The sequence below is a fragment of the Nycticebus coucang genome, chromosome 11 (assembly GCF_027406575.1).
Source record: "Nycticebus coucang isolate mNycCou1 chromosome 11, mNycCou1.pri, whole genome shotgun sequence".
Classification (NCBI taxonomy): Eukaryota; Metazoa; Chordata; class Mammalia; order Primates; family Lorisidae; genus Nycticebus; species Nycticebus coucang.
This window is the reverse complement of record NC_069790.1, coordinates 60,830,975-60,843,222: the sequence shown is the minus strand read 5'-3', so window position 1 is coordinate 60,843,222 and position 12,248 is coordinate 60,830,975. Positions and strand designations below refer to the sequence as shown.

The window sequence follows — 12,248 nt, the reverse complement described above, 5'->3', positions numbered from 1 at the left end:
CCAACTCAAAATTTTTAGTTTAAGGCTGAGATAGGTCAGACCTGTAATCCTAGCACTCTGGGAGGCGAAGGCTGGTGGATTGCTTGAGCTCAGGAGTTCCAGACCAGCCTGAGCCAGAGCGAGACCCACCCTCATCTCCCAAAAAAAAATAGGGGCGTTGTGGCCGCCGCCCCTAGTCCCGGCTACTCGGGAGGCTTGAAGCAAAGAGGGTCGCTTGAGCCCAGGAGTTTGGGGTTGCTGTGAACTGTGACACCACCACCGTCTACCCAGGATGAGAAAGTGAGACTGTTTTAAAAATATGTATTGTTATTATTTTTTTTATAAACCGATAAGTCAAATCTAGACGGAACAGAAAGCGAAAGTGGAATCCGAGGAGGCCAAAGTGGCGGAAGGAAGAAGGAAGGGCAGTAGGTGGCCCGGATGCTGCCGTGCGCGGTGGGTTCTGGGAGCTGTAGTCCGGGACTCCCGGCGTTCCCGTGGAGGGCGGCGGGGGAGCCGGACTGCGCTCCCAGAAGCCCCCGGGGCGGCTCCGGGAACGCGCTTCCTGAGGAGCTGAGGAGGAGAGTGCCAGACGCTGCTCCGTGTGGGCGACTGAAATACCCTGCGTGTGAGAAACAGGTAGGTGTGGTCAGGAATGTCCTCGTTTCTGGGTCTTTTGCATAAGTAGTTGAGGATTTTATTAAAATAGCTAAGTGCAGGGGAATTAGATTGAGAAACGCTGACCACATTTGTGGACGTGAAAATCGAGTGAGGGAGTATTTAATAAAGCGTTACAAAATTATTTTGTACACAGGAACACAAGAATATGGAAATGTCGAGGTGTGTTGCCGGAGCAGCCAAGGGCTGGGAGCTCGGCTGGCCCAGGTGTGAGTGGAGCTGCAAGTTGCTATTTTTGAATAACCAGCTGATGCTGGTTGTGTAATGATGACCTGCTTGCGGTTCAAACCCACTCGGTGTTGCAGGGATGGGCTTTGAGAGCGTCGACCGTCGCTGTTGAAGTCTCTTTCCATTATTGGCTCTACCCGGGAGGGCTTTTTTTCTTTCTGCCAGCTCTGGTGCTACTAAGGACACAGCTACAAGGGATGGAGGAGGAGAGCAGTGGTGGGGAGGGAGGAAGCTTGGCCTGGAAGCGTGAAGTATTTTTTTTTTTTTTTTCACTGAAGTCCAGGTTTCTGTGTCCACTCCTTGGAGGGGCACTGTCACCACATTAGATAGAGAAAGGACAGACTTGGTAACCCCACGTAAAATGATTGCCCAGGGATTCTGTTGTGTGTTATTAATTGTAAAAAGGACTTCCTCTGACTTTGGAGTAAGCAATTATGCTTGAAACGAACTCCGGAAACATATGTTTGGGAAAAACCTGACTGAAATCTCTGTGTACACTGCTGTGGACCATATTCTGCATAATGATCATAATAGAGTTCGTGATGAATGCCTCCATCTGGGAAGTTCTCAGGCGTGTACAAATTTTCATTCTCATCTTACCTGTATGAGGTAAATAGTATTTATAAAGCCTACTGGGGTGTCTCACACCTCTAATCACAGCACTTTGGGAGGCCAAGGCAGGAGGATTACTTGACCAGGAGTTTAAGTCCAGCCTGGGAAACATAGCAAGATCCCTTCCCTCTACCTGCCCCCCAAATTAACTGGGTGTGGTGGGAGGCCTGTAGTCCTAGCCACTCAGAAGGCAAAGGTGGGAGGAGCACTTGAGACCAGGATTTGAGGTTACAGTGAGCTGTGATGAGGCCTCTGCACTCCAGGTTGGGTGACACAGTCAGCACTATCTCTAAGAACAGTATTTAAAGAGGAAGTAGCTGATGTTTCAAGTAGATATACCGAAGCATCCTAAAATGGTGGATTGGGCCATTGGTGGAACTATAAACTCAAAAGCATTCTAATTGCAAATTTTAGGATATTTAGTGCATATCAGTTTCACCTCGATTGGCTTCTAGTATCCTTTAAAAAAGTCTAAAAGACCCAGTGAATTTCTTTTCCTTCCGAGACAACTGCACATTGATTCTTCACCCTCTTTATTCTGTCACTATGAATCAAGAAAAAGATCTAAAAAATTTATTAAGGCTGGGCATGGTGGCTTATCCTATAATCCCAGCACTTTGGGAGGCCAAGGCAGGAGGATCACTTGTGAGCAGCATAGTGAGATCCCATCTCTACAATAATATAATCAGCTAGGGGAGTGGGGAGGTGGTGGTGGTGGTGGTGGTGGTGGTAGTTCACATCTATAGTTCCAAGTACTCAGGAGACTGAGGCAGGATGATTACTCAAACCCAGGAGTTCAATGCTAGAGTAAGGAATGAATCCACCAATGCATTCTAGCCCCGGCAACAGAATAAGACCCTGTCTTCAAAAAAAAAAAAAAAAAATACACATATATATGTATACACACACACACACAGGGTGGCCATAAAGTTCGTGTACAATTTAAATAGTTGCAATTGTACTTTTTTTTTTATTTTGGGACTTAAAATTTTAAAAAATTATTAAATGTGATCATTTATTGCCATAATAGTAAAGTGATTTTTATTATTTCTACTATTTTCTCAAGTTACAAAATGAGAGTTAATTTTTTTCTTCTGTATCATACATATAAATAATGCATGAATTTAAGAATAAACTACCTTTAAAAAAAAAAAGTTGCCCGCCATTTTTTTGTATAACATTTCATTGGTTTTAGATGATTACTAGTTCCTTTTCTAATCCATGTGAATTTAGAATTTACATTGAGTTTTAAGAGATACCATATGATTTGGGACCTTTTTCCTATTTCTTTAGGCCCAGATCATCACCACACTGTATGTTCAGATCTGTATGTGTTTCTTCTAAGTTTATTAAAGCTGTTTTAAAACTATCAGGCACCTCAAAGGGTAAGTACATCTTTAATTATATCTCATATTTCTTCCTCTTGCTAATCATATATTATCCAATAATGATGTTTTTCTCTAGCTCCACAAAATAAAGATGTAGGAAAGACCTCCCTTGTGAGTGCAATGATTGATGACTTAAAGTTTCTAAGAAAACCCAAATTATAGGTAGAAGGGACTGCAAAGAATTAATTTAGCAGTTATTAGACATATGTTCTCTTATGGCTGTTCCTCAGAATTGTCTGAGAAAATAGCAATGGATGTATGAATTCCTAAATCTCTTAGCTACTAGTTCTGCTTTACCCTTCTTTGAACCCTATTTAAAATTAAAGAAAAGATATCATTTTGAATATACTGTTATTTGAAATGATGTCTTTGATAACAATTGTGTACTAAATTTTTTTTTCCATTTTGCAAAAACTATTTAATCAGAAAAAATAGAGGCAGGGCAGGGCAGTGTCCGCTGGGGCACCCAAGCCCCCCGTCCCTGTAATTGTGTATTAAATTTTATCCATGTCCTCCAAAAGTCACTGTAGAACAGATAGTCAAATGACAAATATGCAGTGGTAATCATTGCAACTTAAATTTCTGACCATATTCTGGTTTTCAAAGGGCTTTGCCATTTATGATCGCACAACTGTATTGTGTAATGCTTTAGAAATTTGAGGTTCACTGGAGATAAGTGACTTGTCCAGTTTGTAAATGATAGGTTATGACTGGTATTTGGGCTTTGGTCTCCCAGACAGCAATACTGAGCTGCCTCCTGGATGGAAACAACAAGCCACTCATCTGTACACATGACCCAGCTGAAAGCTGTCACTCAGCTAGTGTTCATGAATACACATGAACTTTATAAACTTGTCAGATTATAAAGTGTTCTTAGCCTTAGACATTTTCCACAGTCCCTAATTAGGGCTTTTATCTGGCAAAAAAGATGTTTATTTTTCCCTATTTTTATTAAAAAAATAAATATAATTGTTTAGCTGTGATAAATAATAATTTGATGTTAATCACTTTTAACTAAGGGGGACATTCAATTCATGCATACCTAATAAGTTGAAAACAGAAGAATCAACACATGAATAATTGACTTTTCTAACCACTGTTGAAATGAGCCAGTGTTGCTGAATTTAGATATGTATTTCTAGAAGCACAGTCTGTGTGTAATTACCTGTCAATGGCCTCATCTTTCCTGATTATAGGTTTCTGAAGGAACAAAATGAACTTTTGGCCAATAAGGAAAACGGGACAGTCTGGAAGCAGCCTAAATGCTTCAGAACACAGGATTCTGTGTTCCAAATGAAATGAATGGAACTGATACTAGAGTAAATATTTAACTGTCTTTCTGTATCCTGATCAGAGTCTAATGGACCCTCGATTTGTTTGTTCATTCATTCAACAAATAATTGGGTGTTTTTTATGTGCAAGTATTAGAACCGAATAGAGGGATCTTTGTTCTAGAACTCAGCTTGATGGGAAAGAAAAACAATAAACAAGGAATTATGAGAATGGCCACTGCTACAAAAAAAGAAAAGAAAAAAGGACAAAGGTGCTACTAGAACATATAATCAGGAGTAGGAGGAAGGTTTAGGGAAAGCCTAGCTGGTAACTGAATGAAGAATAGGTTATTATTAGCTAACCAAAGAAAAAGTTGGCATTAAGAAAGTTCTAGGAGAAAGAATAGTAAGAGGGGAAGCTCTTAATCAGATTAGAAAATGGAAAATTTGGGAAATTAAAAGTGATATGAACTGAATAGAGGGATCACAATAAAAGTGATATTAAGCCATATCACTTTGGCTACTTAGATTGTAATGTGTAGGTGGGAGAGTGGCACATATGAAGATTGATGATTTGGTAGGAATTAGATGGTTTATGTCATGGGAGAATTTGAAACTTTAGAGACTTTATTATGTGAGAAATGGGAAACTATTGAATCTTAAGAAATGGAGTGATAGGATCAGATTTGCATTTGAAAAAATTATTCTGGATTCGATATAATTGACATACACGCAAGTAGAAGTCTTATTACCCTCATGTCTGAACAAATCCTGATCTGGAAGTCAGCATTATCTTTCGGGTTTTTTGTTTTGTTTTGTTTTTTTTTTTTTGGTAGAGACAGAGTCTCTCCTTATCACCCTCGGTAGAGTGCCGTGGCGTCACACAGCTCACAGCAACCTCCAAACCCTTGGGCTTAGGCGATTCTCTTGACTCAGCCTCCCAAGTAGCTGGGACTACAGGCGCCCACCACAACGCCCGGCTATTTTTTTGTTGCAGTTTGGCCGGGGCTGGGTTTGAACCCGCCTCCCTTGGCATATGGGGCCTGTGCCCTACCCGCTGAGCCACAGGCGCTGCCCCTATCTTTCAGTTTTAAAACATTAAACACAATGCTTTCCCTAGCTATCCTATAAAATGTTACTTTATCACTCTCAAGGGGTATGTGTCTTATCAAATCATAGATGTGTGGAATTAAGAACAGGATATAAAAGGTAAAGCAGCCAAAGGAGTTAGGCACAATTCTAGCACCAAGTTTGAAATTTAGCTTAAGAATTGAGGTTAATAGTATTTCTCTTCTGAAAAAATGACATAGTATCTTTGTTGACTCCCTGCAAGTCAGACTTTCAGTCAGTTCCTGAGATCTGATCTAGAAGGCTTCAAGAGCAAGTTTAGAGGATTCATAGAACACTTGTATTAATTTGATTTTGGAGATAGTTAAATGTACTTAATACTGAAACAAATACTGACCCACCTCTGTTCATTAATGTCATTTGATATTCTGTAGGCTGAGAATTACAGGCATTTATTAATAATGAAGTTATACATCCTTGTTTCTCATTCCATTTGCATTGCAGGAATGAGTGGTATAGGGTAGCTTCATTGGAAAAATATCAATTACATTGAAATTCCAAGTATTTGTTCCCTACCTCTGAAAGCAAGAAGGAATTGTGCTCGGGTTAAGATTTTGAGTGTTATCTGGAGTTCTGAAGCTTTGAAAGAAACATTTTTCTTATGTCTTAACATCATTCATCAAATCCTACTCTCCTTCATTGCTCGATCTTTCTCTAGCTCTGGATGATAAATTTTTATGAACACTTTATTAGTTCACTTTGCTTAATACCTAACAATAATCACTTTGTGTGTATTAATCACACAGTTGCTTTATTTTCAGTATTTTTAGATGGCATAAAATAGCTTATTCTTTCCATAAGTCTCACATTGGGTGCCAAGTCCAGATCTCGGTTGGCTCAGTGTCCTTCCAGGACCTAACAGTGTTTTGCACATGCCGAATACTGAGCACAACATAAATACATGTTGAATGAATGATTGCTTGGTAGTAGCTACTTCCTTGTCTAGTTCTCCATTACCAGTGGACTGCCTTTGTGAGTTACTGTGGTCTTTATACAGAACGCACTACTCATTTATTTAACATTAGAACAACTTGTGAGCCAGGCTTGTGCAAGTTGCTGGCAGTTTGTGGGGGAGATGGTTGAATGGGCAAAAACCAACAGGGAACTGAATTCTGGAGCTTGGCATCATTAGTAGACTTTTCTTATGTAAACATTCTCAAATCTGCCTTAGAGTTCCCATGGCTGGACCCACCGTGTTCAGTTGTTAAAATTAAACAAGACTGTTTTTTCCCAAATTGCATGAAAAAAATAAGACTGTAATTTCTCTAAGCCTTTTCATCCATAGACTTTCCCCTAAACAATTGCTACTTCATTTTTTTTTTTTTAATTGTTGGGGATTCATTGAGGGTACAATAAGCCAGGTTACACTGATTGCAATTGTTAGGTAAAGTCCCTCTTGCAATCATGTCTTGCCCCCATAAAGTGTACTTCTAATAATACCAACAAAAGGCAACATAAACAAGTAGTAAACAAATATTAATGGAAAAACTTAGAACTAACCATGTTTAATTGGAAGACTTTTAACAAATAGTCATTTGTGATGAAACTCTGTGTGTATGTATGTGAATATGTATATATAACAGGCATTTTTTTGGTAGCAAAATTGTTCCTAGATTTTATGATTGGCTTAAATGTACAAATAACATACTATTTTCTAAAGAACATTGTGCCCTCTCAACAGGAGTACATATGAGAATTACATTCTAAGCCAGTTTCCTAGAATTTTGGTCATAGTCATCTTTCTGATACAGAACTCCTAGAAATGGTACTCCCCCATGTGAGCAGATAATATTCGATTATGCAAAAGATGATAGACTCTCTAAACACCACTATTCTGAATCCAGGAATAAAAATTATTGTCAGCTTTGCCCGATTATCATGCTCTGACCAAAAAAAATGTAAACATGCTACCTCCTTAGCTCTGTTGCCTCATAGTGGTCATTATAGAAAACAGAAAAAATACATTTGAATGGTGCTATGAGTGTGAGTTTCAAACCCTTGAAGAAATTAAAGCTGAATAAGGTACTGGTTTTCATAGTTAGTCATATATAGAAGATGAACATCACCTTTTAATTTGGGATGAAAGAACAGCCTGTTTTCTTTATAATAACACTAATAGAGAAAGGTGGTCATTGCTTCAGAAATCTTTGCATTCATCTTATACGAACAGTAATAGTGTAATAACCAACAAGAGCTGTAGATTTCCCTGAAAAGCACTGGGTCATCTTGAATCAGCCCGGAAGTAGTTGAGCAGAATAATTTCAGGGACCTTTGTTCTCATCTTTTGACTAACTCATTAGAGATGAGTCCATTTTTATAATTTCCTGGTGTGCCTCGTATGTAGGAATGAGATCAGTTTGCTTTTTCTTATTTAACGTTCATTCAGCAAATGTTCTTTGAACTGCTCAGATGTGCCAAGCACTGAGTTCTAAGAAGCAGTTAATACTTGGCATAGCACTTAAAGTGTTCCAGATGTGTTTTAAGCACTTGATATTATATTACCTCATTGAATCCATGGAACAACCATGTGAGATGGGCACTGAGTTTTCCATTTTACAGATGAGGAAAATGAGGCACAGGGATGTTCTATAGCTGTCTCAGGGTCACTTGGCTAGTAAGTAAGGAGATGGGGATTAGAGTCGAAGCATTCGAGCTGAGTCAGCCTTCAAGCCCAACTGACCATAGGATGTGTAGTGCTTATTTCCCCACAACTTTGCCTTTTGTAAGCTGTTTTCACCTGTTGTATGAACATTTGAGGCTGAATTTATGGCATTTGTTAATGAGTGCTCTGGTCCTTGCTATATATAAAACACATTAAAAGTGCTAAGATATACATGTGTTGAAAGAATGATTATTGACAACCAAGAGAATTTAAGGTCTGGTGGCTAAAGATTTTAATTGCTCTGTGACCCAGTCAGCAATACCCAGTCATGTGTGTGTGTCTGTGCTGTGAGGTCACACACATACGTTTGTATACATTTATATTGTACAGAGAGATGAAACAAAGGAGAGAGTTTTCCTCTTTGCATTGACATTTCATCACTGGATGTGTTGCCAGTTGGCACCACCTTTCCTGCTCTGTTCTACTGCCCCTCACGATTTGTCCTCTTGTGTGTCACCCCTTAGTCTGACTGACAGTACTGCACAAGTCTGCCTGCCATGGGCTGTCGGGATGTCCATGCAGCTACAGTCCTTTCCTTCCTGTGTGGAATCGCCTCGGTAGCAGGCCTCTTTGCGGGGACTCTGCTTCCCAACTGGAGAAAATTACGATTGATCACCTTCAACAGAAATGAGAAGAACCTCACTGTTTACACAGGCCTTTGGGTAAAATGTGCTCGGTACGACGGGAGCAGTGACTGCCTGATGTACGACACTACTTGGTACTCATCTGTTGACCAGCTAGACTTGCGTGTCCTCCAGTTTGCACTCCCCCTCAGCATCCTGATTGCAATGGGTGCCTTGCTGCTTTGCCTGATTGGAATGTGCAACACTGCCTTCAGGTCCTCCGTGCCCAATATCAAACTGGCCAAATGTCTGGTCAATAGTGCAGGTTGCCACCTGGTGGCTGGTCTTCTGTTTTTCCTGGCAGGTACTGTGAGCCTCTCCCCATCTATCTGGGTCTTCTTTTATAACGTCCACCTGAACAAGAAGTTCGAGCCAGTCTTTGCATTTGACTATGCAGTGTATGTCACTATTGCCAGTGCTGGGGGCCTGTTTATGACTTCTCTTTTACTGTTTATTTGGTATTGCGCATGCAAATCTTTGCCTTCTCCTTTCTGGCAACCACTGTACTCCCATCCTCCCAGTATGCATACTTATTCACAGCCCTATTCAGCACGATCCCGCCTCTCTGCCCTTGAAATTGACATTCCAGTAGTTTCACATACCACCTAATGGGGAAATAGTTGTTAGAGAAAAAACTTCTTGTAACCTCACATTCCTCTCCTGCAAGGAGCTCTTTTGGCCCTATGTGCATTTTCCTTTGTTTCTGACCAGTCAGTGAAGCCAAATTTTTATGTCCTGTAGAATGAAGTGCTGCTACTTTTTTTGAGAAGTACATTATTTTAAATGTGAATCATGCCTCTTATCTTGCTTTTACTGGAAGGATTTTTGGCTTCCATATTGATGTATGATCAATTCTTTAAGTAGAAAGGACGTCCGACGTAACTGAGATGATCTAGAGCAACATGTTAAAAAAGGATAGCTAAGAGAAGCTGTTGTATACAATCTTTTAAAATATTTTAGAGTGTGTATTATTCTTTTTTCTATAATATACCTTGAACTGGAAAAATGTCAATTTCAAATATAAGAAATTTCTTTCAGATAAGGGTACAATTTTAACAGTCAATAATGTACCAGCTTAAAATTAACTTTTCTTCTCACTTGGGGCTAATTGTATGGATAGATGTCAGTTTGTTGAAGGTTACTTTCTTTTGTGAGTTCCTTCTACCTCATGCAGATGTTTAAAAATAAAATACATTTTAAATGATGTCACAAGACTAACATTCTAAATACTACTAAGGATAACATGTAAAATAACTTTTAAAGTTAATAATTCTATGAATTGCATTATTTGAATTAAAACGTGCCATATGACAGGTTAGTGTTTCCTCTGAGACAGAAATAACTTCCCAGGTATAATTCAACAAGCAGTACTTATGCACATATACAATCTCTTAGTGACTAAGAGAAATAAATAAAAGGGCCATAATGGTTTATTCTCTTTCAGACTTAAGTATAGGGGACAAGAGCCCCCTACACTTATGACAGCTTCAGAGATTCACCTTATTGACTGCCTTTTGAATGATGGGTACAGTAAGGTAGGGTTTTACCGTGACCACATTCACCCTTGATTTAGTTCCTCTCATATCACTGGTTATTCCCTTGAGCATATATCTCTGCCCAACACTTTAGTAGGTGCTACAGAGGATACATGAAAAGTATCAGATCTGGCTCCATCCACTAAGACATTTGATAGAGAAGACCTGTTTCTTGATAATAGGGAACAGTCTGACTGCATTGGCCTTACCTTCTCAATTGTTAACCCAGGAATATATTTAACCAGACACATATCTTCCTGGCAGACAGAATAATTGTACACCACCAATATCGTGGACCTAAAATTCAGTTAGTTCAATCCATTGGATCTTGAGGGCACCTACCTTAACATAAAGGCTGTAATAACGCTATTACCCGATTCATGAGAATGGGCAAAATGGAAGAGAAATTAAATTGTTTCCTTTCCACCTCTGAAAGTGTGATGATGTATTAAAGAGGGAGGAGTTTTTAAAATCTCTCTTCAGATGAGGTAACAATTGGATAAAACCATGTTAAAAGTGAGATGAACACTTAGAAATTCAGGGATATTGGTCTTAAGCCTTATGAATTGAGCCACATTAAATTGGTATAATTTGCTTAGCACTATATTCATAAGGATTTTGTTTTATTAACCATTATAGATTTTACAAACAGTAATATGGTAAACAGATTATTATGCCTTTTTGAAAATCTGAGTATGATTCTGATATTTGTGTAGATGATGTGTTTGATACTCCCTCCCCAAATTCCAACACTAGTTTATGTATATAGCAAATAAATCCAGTTGTATAATTTTTAAATGCCATCAGTAGAAAGTATACAGGACTATGGTTTCTTAGTTTTGGCTTATGATTCCTTTCAGTACATTTTTTTAAATTTAATTTAATTTTTTAGATACAATGGGGTTTTTTTGCAGTTTTTGACCGGGGCTGGGTTTGAACACACCTGTACCTCCGGCATATGGGGCCAGCGCCCTACTCCTTTGAGCCACAGGCGTCGCCCAATATAGGGTTTCTTTCACTCTGTCACCCGGGCTGGAGTTTAGTGGTACGATTATAGCTCACTGCAGCCTCAAACTCATGGGTTAAGTGATCCTCCACCTCAGCCTCTTGAGTAGCTGGCACTGTAGACATGAGCCTCCGCAGCTGGCAGTTTCTTTCAGCTCTGATTCTTTTCATACTTCTTAGATGTAGCCAAGTCCTATGGCAGTTAGAATTTTGAGATTAGTTTTTCCCCTTTGCTAGTTAATTTTAGTCCCCTATCTCACTGAACTTTTGTCCAAAAGAATCAAGAATTCTACCATTCCCTTGGTCTTTAACATAAACAATGTTAAAGAAAAATGGTCTGAGCAATTATGATAACTAGATAAGTTTTAGTCCAAGGGATTACAAATGTAAACATTAAGCTATGCTACAAGAATCTTCTGGCTTCATAATCTGTAGCCTCAAATTATTATTTATTATAAATTCACTAGGCAAAGGAAACGGCTGTTTCCTTATTGTCTTTTTTCTTTAGTGTTTTTGAGTTGCTATCAGTAGCTATTTGTTAAAGCCATTGAAGAAAAGCAAGCATTTACCATTCTTGTTAGTTACTTTTGAGGGCTCATTAGGCTATCTTTGTGATGGGGGTGATATCTTTTTTATTGTTGTTAAAAGCCTATTAATGTTAAAGGCATTTTACAGAAACCATTTTGGAAAACAACTTTAAATGTGGGATAATGTAGTGTATTTGGTTTATCCAGCCATGGGAGAAAAATAAATTAAACTGAGTTTACTTTACTTGTACATATATACTGTAACGGATAGTATGTTTACTGTAAACTGCAATGTAAAACCTCAATAAAAGTGCACTGTATTTCTTGATGTTTATTAAAAGAAGTATTTTTACAAGTTTCTGCTTCTATTTTTTCCTCATTGCTTTAATGTAAAGTATTTTAAGAAAAGGGTTCTCAAATGTATGTAAATTGGAAAAGACACGGTCCAACTTAAAGCCTAGAGAATAGGAACTGGAAATGAATCGGAAAATGTGAAATTATTACTCTAGAAGTGTCAAAGTTTTCATCCATTTCTAAGAGTGGTCCTGGGAGTTCAGTGGGCTGTTTTAACAGTCCACAGAGAAGCACTGAATGAAGTCGTGGGCCAGATTT

At 38.8% G+C, this 12,248-nt stretch overlaps 1 protein-coding gene across 2 annotated transcripts; it reads left to right on the top strand.

Moving 5' to 3' along the window:
• The first annotated feature begins 471 nt into the window (after window positions 1-471).
• On the top strand, window positions 472-11,991 carry CLDN12 (claudin 12). 2 transcript variants are annotated; one of them, XM_053609044.1, is made up of 3 exons: window positions 472-618; window positions 2,791-2,882; window positions 8,411-11,991. In XM_053609044.1, exon 3 carries the CDS (start codon window positions 8,444-8,446, stop codon window positions 9,176-9,178), a length of 735 nt encoding a protein of 244 aa, XP_053465019.1. In that variant the 5' UTR covers window positions 472-618; window positions 2,791-2,882; window positions 8,411-8,443; the 3' UTR covers window positions 9,179-11,991. The 2 variants fall into 2 exon arrangements, with proteins under 2 accessions (XP_053465019.1, XP_053465020.1); XM_053609045.1 differs by lacking the exon at window positions 2,791-2,882 and having other exon boundaries at window positions 531-618.
• Window positions 11,992-12,248: the final 257 nt, after the last annotated feature.